Genomic DNA, 17995 nt, shown 5'->3' with positions numbered 1-17995 from the left:
CCTCTTTGTGTTTGGGGGGAGCCCGATGGTACCCACAGTGGATCAGCCCACTGAGATAAGGTGTCAGTTGCGTAGATCTCGCAAACAAAGCAGTCCTTCTCAGAGGGCCTTGTCTGGATTTCCAAGCGAAGTCTCGCAAGGTTGCGGCGGTTTGACCCGCACTCTGGACCGGCAACTCCGCTGATTTTCAGCGTGTTGGTGGAAAGGACACTTCCTAATAAATATATTTAGGGCGCTGGCCGAGCAGATCAGCCGCCTTCCCGCGGACTTTGATTGGGAAATTAAGTCCCGTCGACTTTCCTGGGTGTAGGGAGGTCGGATGGGCTAAGGGACAATCCAGCAGTCACAAGGGATGCACTTTTAAGTTCTCAGGAGTACACCAGAGAGTTGCAGCACCTGCTTAAATCTCTCCTGCTGGGGCCAAGGGAGACTTAAAAGTGCATAGCTTTGGATGGATGGAATAGGGCCTGGTTGCCCAGAAAATGCCCCTTCCGTGAGATAATGTTGAGCTCCTTAACGAGTTGCTGTCATGTTTAAAGATGCTGCCTTTGAAGTCAAAAGCCGGCCAAGTATTTCTTCCTAAAGCTAAGGTACTTCAGAGTTTAGTTGACTGGGTCTGGGCTTTAATTCTGGCCTTTCGTGCAGGATCCGGGATTATCAGGATTTCTTTAGCTGCCACTCTCTTTACTTGGGAGTTGGCCCTACTGAACTCTGGCAGGACTTTCTTCCGAGTAAGCGGGGCCGGGTCTTCATGGCGGCGGCCCTTCTTCGTCTCCCTTTGGCCGCCAGTCGCGTTGAAATCCTTGGCGGAGATTCCCTAGCCAAAGGCGGTTCGCTGTGGAGCTGCTGGCCTCGGCTTTCCGAGGCCCCACTCGATTTCCTCCTAGGAAGGGCTTGGGGGTCTTTGCAGGAAGGTCTCAGCTCCTGGACTGTGGGAGAAGGGCGTGGGGTGGACGCATTTCTAAGCATACAAACCGAATTGTGGGGATCGAGTGCGCCTTTAAATTGCCCTGTGTGTTGGGATTCTTTCGGGCGATTCCCCGTGGCGGACCGTGGCAGCGTGATGATAAACTTTTCCGGCCGGGAAGGCCTGTATTTATTCTGTTGCTTCCTTCTCCTGGGATCTCTCTTAAACCGACGGCTTGCTAAGCCTTAGAGCTGATCAGAAAGAGACGCGGTCAGGGTGGAGCAGGGAGAAAGGCATGGAGGCCGAGCCCTCCTCTCTCCTAGCCGGGGCCCTTGGCCTTGAGGCACAGCTCATCCCAAAGCGTTCCTCGGAGGGCCAGAAGATGCCTCGATGCCGGCCCTTGGCGCTCGCTTTTTTCTCCCCTCCCCTTCAGCCCTTGGAGGAGTGGAGCGAGGAGATCCCGTCCGGGTGAAGCCCGGGTTTTGCGCAAAGGTCGCCGCCGGCTCTGCAGGCTTTGTGCGAACAACTCCTGGGTGTATGTGGTGCCGGGGCTCCAAATTGACACCATATGCTTTCCTATTAGAAGCCTAGCCCCAGAAAGGCGAGGCGCTTAATCGTTGCCACTGGGCTCGAACTGCCTCCCCTCTCCAGGGAAATTAAGGCATTGATTAAGGCTTAACCTTTTTACGCGCAACTTGGGAGTTTGGCATTCCTCGTTGGGCCGCGCGCAGAGATACATTTCTGGCGGGGCTGCGGGCAAAGGGCCTCTTGTCCACAGCCCCATGCGTGTGTGGGAGTGAAAGAGGGAGATCTTGCTCCGTGGATCCCCAGGCCCCAAGGAAACATCACAGCCACGGGATTGGGAGTCCCATTGGTTTCCGTGAGAGAGAATGAAGCACGTGCTCATCTCTCTGAAACACCCCCCCCCCACCCCACCACCCCTCTGAGAAACAATGGGTCTCTGATAAGGGCTTGCCGAGGCTGGATCGGGTCCCTGAGAGACTGGAGAGGAGAGCAACCCAGATTCCACAACAATCCAGGGCAATGGAGAGGGAGGGTGAAGGTAAGGGGAAGAAACAGGGAGTTGGGTGGGGTGGGGAAGGGGAATGTGTCCAGAACCACCTAACCTAGGAGTGGTGATTGGGAGGATTAAAAGGGGGGCATTTGACGCCCCACCTCCCCGACCCGGGGATGGAAGCTCCCTCCCCTTCTTCACATAGTTGGGGGGTGGGGAGAGAGATGAGCAGGTCCATCCGAGAGGCAGAGAGAGAAAAAGAGGATCTGTGCTTTGTGCCCCCCCCCCCCATATTTCTTAAACCGCACACGTTGGTCGGTTCTCTAGTGGCTTTTACGCTCCTGCCTCTCTCTCTCTCTTTCCCCCGCACCCCTCCCCTCCTCCTTCACCCTCCCTTCCCTCCATCGCTCTCCAAACCGCATGTCACTTCGGATCTATTGAGGAGGCAGCGCGCCCCCTCGGTTGTGTCCGCACTGGCCCCGTGGCTACCTTAAAAAGTCGCTTCCCCTCGAAGGGGAAACGAGTAGAGTTCAATCTCGTCGGAGTGATACCCAAATCCGGACAGAAAGGGTCGTTTTTATCATGCTCCTGTTTGTCGTGACGATGCAATTTTCAAAAGCGGAGCACTGTCATAAAGTGACACGTCTGCCACAAGTGCTCCAACTGATCTTTTCAATTAGCCTTCCATGCATGATCCGGGGCGACTTCCGCCTATTTCCAGAAATTAAGCTCAAACTTGACGTGCAGCTAGTTTTATTTTAAAGACAAATGTCAGAGAGACTCATCATATTTTCCCCCTCTTCTATATTTGGAGCTTATTTATTGCTAAGAAGCCGAGGCTCCTGGAGTCAATTTAGCAGGAGGCTCCAAAGAGAGGAGGAGAGCAGAACAGAGAGAGACACACAGAGAGGGAGAGAGAGAGAGCCCAGACCTTCTCCAGGGAGCCTTTTGCCTCCAAAGCCTCAAGCTGCAGGTTGGGGAATTATTTTCGAACCATTTTTTTTTTTAAAGAAATTCATTCGCGCTGCTTTTGGCCAAGTGAGCTGTAGCTAGGAGGATGCTTAGGGACTGTCGCAAAGCTCAGAACAGACCCCTCCGATTTATTTTCCTTTTAAAATAATAGCAACAATTCCCTTTTCCCTCGCCTTCATTTCCAGACGAGGAATTTGGGGTGTGGGGATCTTGGTGGAATTTAGGGGGCTAGGAGAGATGGAGGGCAGGAAGCGCCTGTTTTTGGCTTAGCCAGTTTCTGATCCAGGCAGGTTTTGTGCTTTTTGTGGTGGGGCGGGCGGGCGAGGTGGACTTTCTGTGGATGGGCTCCAGGCTGCGTTGGGTCCACGCGCTGCTGGGTCTCGAAAGGCATCTTCCACCTCCCGCCGCCCCATGGAAGAGAGAGGGGACGGTTTTTCCTTCACCCCACCCCCAGCCACCCCCTTTCCCCCACAGTCGGCTGTGTGCCCTTCACTCGCCGGCTGGTGCCAAGGCTGCTGAAAGGATGTCTCTGAGTGAAAGTGTGTAACCAAATGTTGCTCTTCTGGGCTTGAGAGGCAGAGCTGGGACCGTGAATGGAGCCTTAGAGAGGAGTCAGCGTCGAGCTTAGAAGGGGGAATGGCGGAGGATTTGGGGCGGGGGGGGGGGGAGGAAGGGAAGGAGACCAGTTCAAAGGGGAGAAAGTCTTTGTGGTGGTGGAATTTTCCTTTGATGATCATATGTATATCTATATCTATCTATCTATCTATCTATCTATCTATCTATCTATGAATGAATGACTTTCCTGTATTGAACGTGCTTTGCAACTGGTAAAATAGATGGTTGTTGGAGTATCGGTGGCTACTTGGCTGCAGTGATTTTGCCTAGGGAGGTGTGTGCATCTTTTGTGTGTGTGTGTACAGTCTTCATACCTGAGATCCACAGCCATAGGTCTGGCTCGCCTGTGCCCGCGCTAAGTGGGGCTTTTCTCTTTGCCAACTCCAAAGCAGAACCAGAAAAGCTCCTGATTTGGGTTGTTTGGTTGTTGATCTCGCTGTTCCCCACCGACCCCCCCCCCCCATCCCGACCCCTTTCCCCTCCCCCCCCACTCTCTGTCTCAGCAGCAGCAGCAACCTGACCGGGGAGGAGGGAGCTGGGGCGCCCCAGGTCGTCCTTCTCCAGCTCAGGTAGCCGAGGCTTCCATTGTCGTTGTTTTGCTCCCCCCACCACGCAGGTCACAGCGGCGTCAACCAGCTCGGCGGCGTGTTTGTCAACGGTCGGCCGCTGCCAGATTCAACCCGACAGAAAATCGTGGAACTCGCCCACAGCGGGGCTCGGCCGTGTGACATCTCCCGAATCCTGCAGGTGAAAATGCGCCTCGCCTTCCCAGCTCCAGCAACCCTACGCCAGCCTGGCTTGGGGAAGGAAGGAACAAACCAAAGCAAAACAAAACAAAAACAAAAAAACCGGACACAGCCTATCCTGGGGGCGGGCGGGCGAGGGAAGGGTATTATTGTGTAGCTGCAACCTTCCCTCTCCAGCCTATTTGGGGCGGGGGGAGGGGCAGAGAGAAGGATTCTTAAAAAAATTAAATCGCCATCAATCTGCTTCTCAAAACCACGGGGATAGAGCTATCTATTTTTTCCTTAAGTCAATGGCTGCTTGACAACCTGATATGCCTTATTTCCATATGTACGCCTGTATTCTATTGGCGAATATTAGTTGGCTGGAGTGACCTGACCGATGCAATGCGCCCGATCCTAAGGACGCTTCTTTGGAAGGCAGAGCCCACCGATTGGTTAAGGGACTTCTTTCCAAGCAAGCGTGTGCAGGTCAGGGGGGGTGTTAAACTGTCCGCTTCCCCCTCCATGTAACTGAAAGTTTCTGCATGCAAATTTATGTATGTATGTATATATATATATGTATATGTGAATAAGCAATAAGCAACGCTGGTTTCTTTTGAAATTGCTGCCTGTTTATCCCTAGAAGCTCATGAGAAAACGATTTGGCCAGGGATTTGGCTTAGGGATACAGTATCATTCCCGTTTTATAATCCACCCACACCTTCCCAATCCTTCCCTCTTCCCGAAATCTGAGTATTTTGGAAACTGAGCTGATGATGTCTATATTAACATTCCTTCCAATATCTGACATTTTTCTCCAGTTTTTATCCCCCTCCCCCCTTCAAAGTGGGTTTTAAATAAAAAAAAATAAAAATATCACCTTTGTAGCGTGTAGGGCCACAAATGTAATATTTTTTAAAAGAAAAAGAAAGAAAAAGAAAAGAAAAACCTCTCTAAGTAAGTTCTCATACCATTTAAGGTATATTTTTGTGTTATAGACCCATGCAGATGCAAAAGTCCAAGTGCTGGACAATCAAAACGTAAGCTTGTCATTGTTTAATGCATACTTAAACAATTTTATTTTTGTCTTGAAATTATTAATAATGTGATTTTCTGTCCGCTTCCCTGATGCAGGTGTCGAATGGCTGTGTGAGTAAAATTCTGGGGAGGTATTACGAAACTGGCTCCATCCGACCGCGGGCAATCGGAGGTAGCAAACCGAGAGTAGCGACTCCAGAAGTTGTAAGCAAAATAGCACAGTATAAACGGGAGTGCCCCTCCATCTTTGCTTGGGAGATCCGAGACAGATTACTATCGGAGGGGGTCTGTACCAACGATAATATACCCAGCGTAAGTTCATCAATAAATCCTTTCTCTCTCTCTGACCTAGAACAATAGCAGGAGACCTGTCGCTAACTCCCCCTTCTCTTTGATCTTCTAGCACGAAGGAGCCCCTCCCCCCGCAATTTCTCCCTCCCCCGCCCTTGGGTAAGGGCAACATTTGGCACGAATAACTTATGGGTGCCCTTAAAAATTGCTCAGGACTCATCCTTGGCTTATGAGCTAACAGGGCTCCGAAAACCAAGGTGGCTTTTGGAGGCTAAATACCCCGCCCCAGGGTGGTGGGACCAACTGGGACCTCTCCTCGAGCGAATTATGAATGTGCAAAGCAATGCAGTGGGGGGATTTATTTCTAGGTTGAAAAACACAGGGCATTTCTGCCCGGGTTGTGCGTTTTCCATAAGGTGCAGTTCTCCCGAAGAAGGAACTCTGCTGAGCACAACCTGCTCAAGTCCCTAAACAGTTTTCAGAGGATTGCTGCTCTAAACGCGTTGGCTGGCGAGAGAACCCCGCGTATTGCAGGGGACGCGTCCTGGCTTTCAAGGGCGACCGCAGCCCTCTCATCTCCCGCCTCGCTTGCCCTGCTGAACACGCGAGCCGGCTGCCATTCTCACAGCCCATTTGCTACAGTGTAGTCCTGCTGCAGTCAGCGGGGCTGCGCTGGAGCAAAAGGGTCGCGATGGCTTCGATCAGTGGCCTGTTTGGAAGCGACTCCCATTGAAATCGGTGGGAATGGTTTCTTTGTAAATAAATTTGGGGGCTGGGTTTTCTTTTTTTAAGTCCTCTTACACACACACAATACACACACACACACACACCCTCTGGGACTGACAGCAACGTCCCAATGGTTCTAGAGATCTGTGGTCAGCGGGTGGGGGTGGGGGGTTGCTCCTGCTGTTGTCGCCGCTTTGTTTCCAAAGCGGCTCCTCTCCTTGCTACCATCGCGTTGAATGTCGCTTCCTTTTCAGGTATCTTCGATCAACAGAGTCCTCCGCAACCTGGCTAGCGAAAAGCAACAGATGGGGGCAGATGGAATGTATGACAAGCTAAGGATGCTGAACGGGCAGACCGGGACGTGGGGCACGAGGCCGGGGTGGTACCCGGGGACCTCCGTGCCAGGACAGCCAACGCAAGGTAAGCAGAAGAGCGAGAAAGAGCAAGCCTCCTCCTCCTCTTCTCCCTCCTCTCCCTCCCCCCACCCCACCCTGATCAATCCGATTTTTCTAATGACCCATCAAAGTCCAAAGTGGTAAAGCTCGACACGCTGGTCTGCCTCGTGGCTCCACCTCCGGCGCAATCTCCTCCTCCTCCGGTATCTCGAGATGGTCAGCGGTGGGGTGGGGTGGGGTTGGGTGGCTGGGTGTCGTGTGAATGCTCAGGAGGGCAACAGGTCGGAGAGGCGTTTGAAAGGCAGCAGCTTTATTTTAAACCGGGTCTTTTTGGCAGCCCTCAACCCTACCCTTTCCTTCGGACACACATTGGATCGGAAAACGCCCTATAAGCACACGCGCACAGGATTAAAAATGGGCTTTGGTTTACAAACCAGACCAACAACCACGCCACCCTCTCCTTAGAGTCTGAGACGCTCCAGCGCTGACGGATTGCGAGGAAAACACCCTTGTATCCGATTGCGCTTTCAGGGTAATTGACAAATTTTGAAACTCTGTAGAGGAAGCACCTAGAAAGATGGACGAGGAAGCAAGAGAAGCTTCTGGCTTCTTCCAGCTCTGGTTAGCTGGTTGGTTTCCATCTCGGCGTGTCTTTTCTTTGCTTGCAAGGGTAGTAGAGGGAATTAGGAAGGTAGGACAAACGTAATAGCCTTTGCGGGAAAAGCAGAGGAGAAGTGGGTCGGCTGGATTTTCCTCCAGTTTGCGTGCGTGCGTGCGTGCAGTCACTGAAAAGGTCACGCTCCAGGCTGGAGCTGGTTCTGGATAGGTTTTCGGTGGCCCGCCTGCTCCCGATCCAGGGGCGCCTTCGCTCCTCAGCTAGACGTGCTCCCACTTGGCCAATGTGGGTCCCTGTTTACGCGGAAGATTAATAGGTGTTTGTTGTAGGGAATGGCGAGAGGTTAATGCGGAGGCTCCGGGGCGGGTTGCGCTCCTTCGCTCCTGGAGATGCTGTAATAATCGCGACGGGTTTGTTTTTGTTTGCCAAGGCGGCCTCTCGGTGGGCCACGAGACCTTTCTCTGGTCAGTCTCTCGGGAGAGGTGTCTCCCCAACAACCTGATTTTTTCTTTCCATCCCGAAAAGGAGGTTAAGATACGAGAGAAAGAGAGAGAGAGAAAAAAAAGAAAGAAATCAGTAACAATATGCGGAATATCTGGTACAAAGGATGTTTCTGTCACACGCAAGAATTTGTTATGGGAACAATTCTGTCGCTATGTAATTGCTCATTAGAGATCGTTTTGTTTCTCATTAAGGCGACATGAATAAGCGTCTAGTTGAAGGAGACAGCTGTAGAAATGTTCCACAGGAGACCTCTGGACACGATATGGCTCCGCTTGCCAATTAGACATGTCAGTTTTAAGAGAAGGGAGCAGTCTAGGAGGGACCTTGGAAAGACAAGAGCTTCGGGGCATCCTATTACCGTCCCAACTCTCAGATCTCCCATTGGAGAGGAAGAATGCCGTGGGGCTGGAGGATGATGGGGAGCCAGCCTGCTCACTGAGACCCCCACCCCACCCCCACCCGCCGGTTAGCACCTTTGACACTTCAGTCCCAGCTAACTACACTTAGTTGGAATTGAGTTCCACTAATTTCAATGAACCATCCTTTTTTCAGACTGGTGCTCTGAGTGGCTGGGTAGGTGCTCCCCTGGGAGGGATGGAAGGGTTAGGGAGACCTGATCCGGCACCCAGGTCTTTAAGACCACATATTGCCGACCTCTTCCAAAGGGAGAGTGGCGTCCATGTGGTGTAAGGAGCGAAAAACAAGCCCACAGTCAAGAAGAGCCTTGTGGTACCTTCAAGGCTGTTTGTGGTGGCATCAGTTGCCCTGGGGCTTGTTCTGAGTCACGGAGGCCATGAAACCTATTAGTCTTTCAAAGTGCCACCGGACTTTTAGTGGCTTATTCCAGAACTGGACATCGGCCTCTGGGACTCTAAAGCAGCACCCAGGTCTTTCCAATTCCTTAGAGCTGCCAAGTTCTGGAGTAAGGAGAGGGGCACGCGAAGCAAAGCGAGGAAGGGCCCTTCCGTTGAGGATGGCGGCGTGAGGAAGCTGCGCCTGAGCTTCGCTTCGAAATGCGGACAGAGGGTAGGCAGGGGGTGGTTGTTGAACGGCGCCTAAAGCCAGCTGTTCAGCTGATCTGAGTAACAGCGATATGAAGGAATCGCCTTCCCCTTACCTGAACTGTAAGCTGCATGCCTCTATAGGCCGCGTTATATATAACTTAGATGGTCCCAGGCGCAAAGATTCACTCACAGTTCCTGCCGGGCAATGGAAGAATTCGGATTCCAACCGATTCAAATCAGTCCTGAATATCAGAAAGGCTAAATCCGCCTTTCTTTTTTCTTTGTGTGTATAACTCGGACTCTTAAAGCTAGGAGGTTCTCAACACTGGCATCCCGGCTCGTTTTTTTTGCTATGGCGGTCCACGGCCTCGGGCACGATCCACCCTGGATTGAAATTAATAAGGAAGAGAGGCAGGGCAGCCCCAGGCTCGTCGAGGGTCTTCAGGGGGAATTTTCCTGGTTGTATGTTAACTCTGCAGTTAAACCCCACGACGTCTAATCTCAGGCTGACAGTGCCACGATCCTGAGCGCATTTGCCCGGAAGAAGATCAAAATGATTTACAAAGTCCCAAGTCAGGGTCTAGCTAGCTGCAAAACTCAGCACCCTTGCTGGGAAACACGTTAACTGCAATCCACAGGATTTCTGCGGATTCGGTTTTAAGATTGCTGATGTAAGGATCCGGCCCTCAGGCTAGGGCCCTAAACAGCCCGATGCTAAGAATGGCTCCAATGGAACTTGCATCCCAACCTTTAGGCAACCCCGCTTAAAGCCACCTAACACTGGCTTCTCTGACTTCCTATGTTCTAGAATAGCAAGCTTAGCCATTCTAAGGTGGATGGGACTTGCTGTCAGGATCAGGGTGAGCACATTGGCGCAGATTAGCTCGCCCTGACTCGCAACCTACAAGTCACAACCCCAAATAAGAGGATTATTTAAATAGATCATATGTATAGCCTACAGATCGTCGAAGTGTGTGAGAGTCAGTGAGAGAGATCGTTGGCAATTAATAGGGTTCCAGATACTTCAGATCTCATCAGAGAGGGAGGAAGAGCGCCAAGAAGCTGGGAAATTATTTGAATGTTATATCGGATATTATACCAAAGCGGATCATTGTCATAAACCAGAGTGTAGGAACATATGCAGCCCCACCAATGGTAAACGGGGGCGGGGGCGGGCGGGAGTCAAGAAACTCTCTCTCTGGGTGTCAAAAGGTCCAATTTTGATATCTCACCCTCAGTTTGTTGGGCTCAATATTTCTTCCTCCACACCCACCCACCCGGGTTGGTGCGTGCGTGTTTGCAGTGAGATACCAGGTTGCTTGAAGTCCGTTGCTGTAATATCTGAACCGAGGGTAGATTTCATCGCCAGGCGCGTATTTAGTTATTTTAAAATCGGGATTCTCTCCCTTACCATATACTGTTGTTGTTGTTGTTTTGAAAGGAAGTAAGATCTGTCGCAGAATCTTTGGGAATTGGGCGTGAAGCCCTTTCGGAAAAGACGCGTTGTCTTATTCCTCTAAAGTTTCCTGAAACAGCAGCCCCCACCCTCATCCTTTAAAATTTAAATTTTAAACCGAAGCACACACCTTCCCCCGCAGAAAAACTGAGGAGATCCTTGGGGTTAAAGATTAACCGGTGCGGGACAGGGCGTGGGTTTGCTCTCTAAATTCTCCAGACAGGAGCGCTGGATCCACAGAATTTTGTTTTCGGTTTTTGTGCTGGATTTCAGGCAGTATTTGGCTAGGGCCCGTGGAGGGAGACGAGGGCAGGATTCAGCCACTGTAGTTAAGCCCTTGTAAATCCCACCGGTTTTAATGGGAGCGCGCGGATCAATCCATCCCATTTACACCAGTGAGATCTGCTGGTAAGAGGTTTACTCAGAAGAAAAGCCCCGTTTTAGACAATGAGTCCAGCTTCCCATTAAACGCCCATGGGACTACAATCTTAAAAGTGCTTAACTGTGGCTGGATCGTTTCCCCCAGAGCGTATTCAACTGCCTAAAGCACATTTACATGGAAGTAAGGCCCACTGATTATAATCTTCTTCTTCTTCTTCTTCTTCTTCTTCTTCTTCTTCTTCTTCTTCTTCTTCTTCTTCTTCTTCTTCCAGCCAACGTGTATAGGATCTGGGTGCCAGGGTTTCAAAGACCCCCATTAATCACCAGTTGCCATATAGTTAAAACAAATGAATGGGAATAAAGCTTGCGGATGGGGGCCTGCTACTATATTCTTGGCCCTGAGTCAACCTCAGAAAAATGTGGACGAGGAAAGCGGGGGAGGGGGCATAGAGGCCTTGGCTGAGGCGCTGGGGGGGGGGGGAGAGAAGAGGAGAGAGAGACGCGCACTTAAAGCCTTTGCACCACTAAATTAAAATTAATAAAATGCCTCTGCCCTGGAATATTCATGCGGGGGACTCGGGTGCCCCCCCTCGCCGGGCTGCCTCTGTGTTCCTGGATTTTAAGAGTCCATTACTCCAAAAGCATAAGGCAAGGTTAGGTCTCAGAGGGGGACAAATATGGTCTCAATCTGATAAACGCCATGCAGCAGTGAATAAAATAATGGATACATGAGGGCTGACAGAACAAAAAGAGACATCTCTATCCGGGAGAAATTCTCCAGTGATTTAGCGGTTTTAGGGATCACTGAGACACTGTTTCTTATCTCCCCCCCCCGCCTCCTCTCGCCCCTCCTTATAAGACTAAAGCCTTCTATAGGATTTAGACACTTTCTCTTTCAACAGATGCTACAATGTTTTGATCCCAGCTCCACAGCTGAAAGGTGCCGCAATCGGTTTGCTATCTTTCTTTCTTTTCCCCCTCTCTGCTAGTTTTCCGCCTCACTGATTAAGACACTAAGAAACTAAGGAATGATTTTATTTCCCAGCGTCTTTTATCCCCCCCCCCGTTTTTCCCCCTTTCCTGGAAAACAAATCCTATACCCAGCGTCAGATGGTCTAGCTATAGGATAATAGCGACAGCATATTCACTCGCTTTTTCTTACGGATTAGGTCTAGAAGGTGGAACGGGCTATTGAGTTCATTCCTTTATAGGCTTCTTCTTTTTTTCAAGTCTCATTTTAAAAGAAAGAAAGATATCTTAATTGTCTGGCATTTCTTTTTCCTTAAAAACAAACACGCACGCACACATATATCTGTCTTTCCAAAGTAAAACTTAAAATAGTTTAAACAGACACCGTTTTGAGGGGCGGGGGGGGGCGGGGAGAGAAAAGGGCCTTAAAACAGCAGAATGAAGACAAGCGAAAAAGTTGCCATAAGTGCTCCTTAAAGAAAACGAAGAGCTCTTGATTTCGGGTGCAACCGTCATTCTGTTGAAGTTAATGGGGACCCTCCCATTGATATCCATGGGGCTTTGCGGGTCATTAGAAGCGGAGGCTGACTGGAGAATGGATGAGGAGCGGGTTGAGGTTGCTTCCTTTTTTTTGCTTTTAAATCCCCCTTAACCTGGAAAAAGAAAACAAATCCTGCTTTGGGGCCATTTTCGCCTTGCAGGAGGAGAGAATTATCCCTGCTTTTCGTGGATTGAATCTGGTTCCTTTAGTTTTAACGGCTCCTGCCATTTCTCCAAAACTGCCTTGGCTAAGCGGTGAAAAAGGAGCTGAAAAATGACTCCACGCAGGCCCTTAGGATCCCAAACCGCCTCCCCGGAGAGCAGCTGGGCTGGGGGAATCAAGCCGCAAGTCGCAGCACACGAAAACTTCTTGCGCACCCGCACAGACCCATCCGCACGCAGCCTCCAAAGGCGCGCGCCGAAAACAGGACAGGTTTGGGCTTTTGCCCAGCGCTGGCACCACCTTTGAGGGAGGGCGCAGCAGTAAGGAATGGAGTTGGAAAGATCCGAAAGTGTTACGTGTTTTTGGAGCACTCTCTTCGACCACAACTACAAAGTAGCCAATTCCCACCCACGTAAAATGTCCCTATTATACCGAAGGTTGTTCCTTCTGGGTCACAGGGACTTTGTTGCCGCTTGCAGGTTTGGTTTGGTTATATACGTGCTACGCACAAACCGTTGGAGTTCCTTTATTTCATTTTAACTTTCGTTTATATAAGATATAAATGGGACAAAACGGTTGAAACTCAACCATCTTTTCAGCCAGGTGGCCAGAAATGCGATTTGACCGGGGAACTGGTGCACCGCGATCCTGCGAACGGCTGCTCCGAATTAAGTGCCGCTGAGCTGTCTGTTAAAATGAGCTCAGCGCTTCTCTTGCATTGGATAGCCTGATTCCAAAACGGGTTATAAGCTGCAGCGTTTGGATGTCAGGCCATTTTATCCCATGAGTTCAGGTTGAATCTCACGGAAGGAATTATTCCCGACCACGTAGGCATTTTTGACCCTCGGCTAAAGTCCGCGCAGCAACTGCGCCTCCTGATTGGATCTCGCCCGCGTAACGCGCAGTTTCAGAGCAGGGAATTCATCTTGGGCTGAAGTACCCGATGCACATCCCGGTGAACCCAAGCACTCTCCTCCGAAGTGCTTTTAATTACAAATAAGCACATTGGCTTCAGTTTTGAACGGTCCACACTGCCCCTTCCTTTAAATCCAGGAAAGGATTGGGGCCCCAGTCAATTTCACACGTGCATCATTGACTAAGGCGACCAGAGTTTGCCTGGGTTGCGCTCAAATATCTCCTCAACCTGCGTGCAAGGTGTAATGTAGGGCTCAGAGACCATCAGCCTTGCTGAGGAAAGGCAGAAGTAATTAGGGCTGAAGATCTGAGTGGGCTGCCTTTCTCCAACACGGAGGACTCTTGGAAGAGGCTCCTAGCAGTGCCCTTAACTTAAAAAGCCAGCCACCAACTCTAGCTAGTAAATAAAAACAGGGCCCTTGTCCTGGACCCTCCTCTGCTAGTTGAAGCTTCTCTAATCTTAGCTAAGTAGTTCTCTCCTCTAACCCCCACCTCTTTTCCCCCTTCCTGGTGTTGAGTAAACAGGCTCAGTGTATGGAACTGGCCTATTCACCAGTTTAGGGGTGTTCTTTCTTTCTTCCTCAGCTCCTATAGAAAGTTTTTTAAAAATCCTAAATAGCATTGAGTAGCCCAGCCCAGGGGACAGTGATTAATGATAGTAGTGCCTAAAGGTTAACATACTTCACTGAAAAGTCTGTTGACTGGGATCCTTGTGATACAATGTGGGCCGTTGCACGCCTCAAGAGAATCCTTTTGTTGGGCCTGCCTGATTGTGTCCTCAAAATTCTGCCCACGAAAGTTTGCCAACCCTCCTCCTTGCCCCAAGAGTTTAATAGTTTCCCTTACTCTGCGGGCATTGTGTCCTGGTGAAAAGCAGCCCCCTCGCTATTCAAGTGTTGGTGGTCATCTCAATAGATCTCCAAACGCCCATATGGTGACCACTGGAGATGAATCCAACTGTTTAAATGGGGGAGAAAGTTGGGGTTTTAAAACATTTCAAAGTGTTTGAAAAGATCCCTACCAGATCCTGTCACAATTCTCTTGAGGCTTTGAAGGCTGGGCCCCATTGTGAGCCGATTATAAACGATATTACTTTAAAGTTGATTTCCCACAAATATATATATATTTTCCAGGCTTAGGAGAGAGAGAAAACTGCTGGCTGACTTTTTTTGGTAGCATAACTTTTCTCCCTCTCTTCCTTCCTAGCCCAGAGTGTTAGAATCAAAAGAATCCCTTCTTCTATTTTTCATTTAGCAACATCAAAACGCTTCAAATTATTCTCTGAAAGGAAAGGGAGAGTTAATTTACTGACAACTTCTCCTTTGCCTCTACAGAAATGTCCATTCCTTTTGTAAAACACCCTTCTCCCCCCCCCCTTTCCCTTTTCCCTCAGTGTCTGCAGACACTTTGAAAGACAGCTAGACCACGAGCATATCTTTACCTCCAGCAGCAATGTGAAAACAATAAAACTTTCTCTTGTTTAATGATAGAAATTACATTAAAAGTGTTGGAAATGCCCTAATTAAAAATGTACCACTTAAATGATATGCCAGGCGCTCAGCTGCAGAATAGCATATTTAGCTACTTAGTGAACTCGCTACTATTTCTTTTTAAAATTACATGTTAAAATTTTTAAAGAAATCTTACTTTTCTCTGGTGCAACACATTACAAAGAATGGACAGTCCTTTTATCTAAATATAAAATTCCATTTTCAGCAATTATAGCCTGTTCTTGGTGATGATATAATTACAGCTGTGCTCTGTAATAGGTGTCAAGGCAATGCACACTCATACAATAGTTGAATAAAACTGCAGAACAATGCAGGCACTTCTAAATTCACAACCTTTAAAATGAAATTGACTGTGCAGAATTCAAATCAAAACTAGATAAATATTTTTTAAAAAAGATTACAAGCTTGGTTTGGTTTCTTAATAGCATTTTCTGCAAACCTATCAACATCTAATTGATTAGATAGGAATTACTGATTATAGATAATCTGAAATACTGAACATCACTATTTTAAGTGCAGCAATAGGTAAATAAATTCCATACAGAGGGGATCTTTTGCAGGGCATTTTCAAAAAGTTACAGCCATCTCCACTTGAAATAATTTATTGGATTGTTGTATTTGTATGGGAGGGAGAAGTGATGTCTTTTATTAATAGAAATAAAATGTATTATTAATCTTTAGTTCATACAGTGGGAATATGTTGTTATTTATATAAACTGAATATTCTTTATTTGAACATGATATATGTCCCCCATTGTTACATACTAATTTGTGTTTTGTTCCATATTCCTTTGAACTCCTCTGTATTGCAAGTGGGAGGGAGGTGACCTTTTTCTTCAGTCACTATCCCACCCAAGATTTCAAGACTGATAAACCTTTTAAATAAGGCATTGTTTGTCCTTATATCACCAGTCCCACAGTAGTCCATCTATTTCAGTATGGACCAAAGGCTTAAGCCTCAGACTCTAGTCCACAAACCATTTAGAATAGAGTACCGGGGCTTCTGATCCCCAATTCCTATTACACCAATCTCAGTCTGAAACTCCACAAATGTTGCCATGCACACTCAAAGCCTGGAAGTGCAGATTCCCCTCTGCCTTTTGTTTAGATGCCCACTTTGTGCACCTCCTTTGGGTAGAACAGCTCCATGTCCCACAGCAGAAGTTGGATCAAGCTGATTATATGCAAGGAAGTTTCATGTAACTTCAATGAGATACATGTACTGCAGAACTATCAGGTGGCAGCATGTTTTGGGTCTGGGCATACGTTGACCTCAAATATGTTTGGTTTAACTGAGAAACAACTTGACCAATAAGAGGCTTTTATCACGAGACCTCATCTCACCCTCAAGTAAGCTGATGGGTGGTTGTAACTTGGGCAAGGTTAAGAAGATATGTCCTTGGTCACGGCTGACTTTTTGTGCTAGAACATAGCGGTCCAGCTTGGTCTTTCTCAGGATGGCCTCCTCATTCTGTTGCAGATGGTTGTCCGCAACAAGAAGGAGGGGGAGAAAACACCAACTCCATCAGTTCCAATGGAGAAGATTCAGACGAGGCCCAGATGAGGCTTCAGCTGAAAAGGAAGCTGCAAAGAAATCGGACCTCCTTTACCCAAGAACAAATCGAAGCGCTTGAGAAAGGTATGTTGCGTGTGCCCGAGTCAAAACTACGGAAGGGCTTCACATCCTCTGTTCTCTTCTGGGCCATCCTAACAAGTTCCAAAGAAATTCTTTGATGGACATTGACGAGGATCTCACATGGTTTTCCTACCAAAGGCATCTTTTAAATGCTTGGAGGTGACATGATAAGGACAGCATTCAAAACTGACAATCCACCTGCTCCACAGTGCTGCAGTTTGGGCAGCGCATATTGGCTGAGTCATGGTGATAAGACTTCCAACTGCAGCCAACCTCACCCTTCTCTCAGGTTACATTATATGCTTGAAGGGCAGCTTTCAGGATACTGAGACTGAAGTTCCTGTCCTGGCATCACCAGTTGCCCCAGAGGACAGTTGTCCTTCTGCTTCTTTTGATGCACCTCCGATTCCGGTCCCAGATTTCAAACGCTTTGCTTGAAATCCGATTAGATGATCACGTATTAACTTACTCATGTTCAAATGTTAGCACAGGAAAAGGAGGCCCTCATTTTTTATGCATTGGCTGCTCTAAATACATCCAAACACAGAGGAACGCTGGTCAATTCCTTCTTAACAATATACTCCTATAATTGCATAGTCTGGTATTAATCACATATTTATCTAGCAGGGTGAGAGAATGTATATGTGTGTGTGAACATTGAACAATGACATCTCCCTCTTCTTAAAGGAAAGGAATAAAAATCATAGGAGCACTTTGGTGGAAGTATTCCTCATAAAAGATTGAAAGCATAAAGTGCACTCAAACATAGACAGCTGAAAGCAGGAAGCGGCCGTCCTTTCTGAGACCTGTTTTTAAAACTAACTCCGCCACGTTTCCTTTCTACCAGAATTCGAGAGAACTCACTATCCTGATGTGTTTGCCAGAGAGAGACTAGCTGCCAAAATAGACTTGCCTGAAGCAAGAATACAGGTACTCAAGTGACTATGTAATGTTTTCTTTCCTCCCCTCCCCTCCTATCACCCTGTAAAGGGGGACACTGATGTTTTCAGGGGGAAATATGTAGTCTCCAACAAAGCTGTCCATCTGCAGCCTGATAGGAACATATGAACCTGTCTTATCCTGAGTCAGCCCACTGGTCCATCTGGCTCAGTGTTGTGTGCATTGCAGCCCTCTATCAGGCAGGGGCCTCTCCAATCCCTCCAATGCCAGAGATTGAACCTAGGACCTTCTGCATTCCAAGCTAGATGCTCTCCTATTGGGCTGCAGCCCTTCCCATGCATGAGGACAGGAAAGTCCCAAGCAGTGCTTGTTGTTCCATCTGGATCTTGCCTAGATAGCTATATATGTGCCAGCATGGGCACAAGGGAGGGGCAGCTGCCCCCAATCAATAAAAAACAATAAAAATACATAGCAAACTGAGGTTCTGCCCCCCAACAAAAGGCCTGCCCCCCTAACAAAAACCCAGGTGTGTAGGTATGTAGTAGATGTGCATCCAATCTGCCCTGTGGGAAGCCAGTCATGCATGCAGATGACTTTGTAGATCAGTGGTTCCATGTTTATTCCCCAGTCATTTTGTTAAGTAGATAATAGATAGATATGAAAAAAGGTTGCAGTGAGGCTCTGTCTTTATAGAGGCTTCCCATGAGTAGCTCTAG

The 17995-nt window shown here is 48.5% G+C and overlaps 1 protein-coding gene across 13 annotated transcripts in view; it reads left to right on the top strand.

Annotated features, from left to right (window-relative positions):
- Positions 1-17995, top strand: part of PAX6 (paired box 6) — a 42685-nt gene that overhangs the window by 17345 nt on the left and 7345 nt on the right. For 8 of the 13 annotated variants that reach the window (XM_079991642.1, XM_079991639.1, XM_079991645.1 and 5 more), the window contains 6 exons: positions 4126-4256; positions 5233-5274; positions 5369-5584; positions 6544-6709; positions 16224-16382; positions 17227-17309. In XM_079991642.1, the coding sequence (XP_079847768.1) occupies positions 4126-4256; positions 5233-5274; positions 5369-5584; positions 6544-6709; positions 16224-16382; positions 17227-17309 (797 nt within the window). Of the gene's footprint in view, positions 1-2316; positions 2896-4125; positions 4257-5232; positions 5275-5368; positions 5585-6543; positions 6710-16223; positions 16383-17226; positions 17310-17995 lie in introns of those variants that run through there. The other 5 variants (XM_079991638.1, XM_079991640.1, XM_079991644.1 and 2 more) reach the window with 5 other exon arrangements.

The sequence above is a fragment of the Podarcis cretensis genome (assembly GCF_951804945.1).
Source record: "Podarcis cretensis genome assembly, chromosome: 1".
Classification (NCBI taxonomy): Eukaryota; Metazoa; Chordata; class Lepidosauria; order Squamata; family Lacertidae; genus Podarcis; species Podarcis cretensis.
This window is presented reverse-complemented; position numbering and strand designations above follow the sequence as displayed.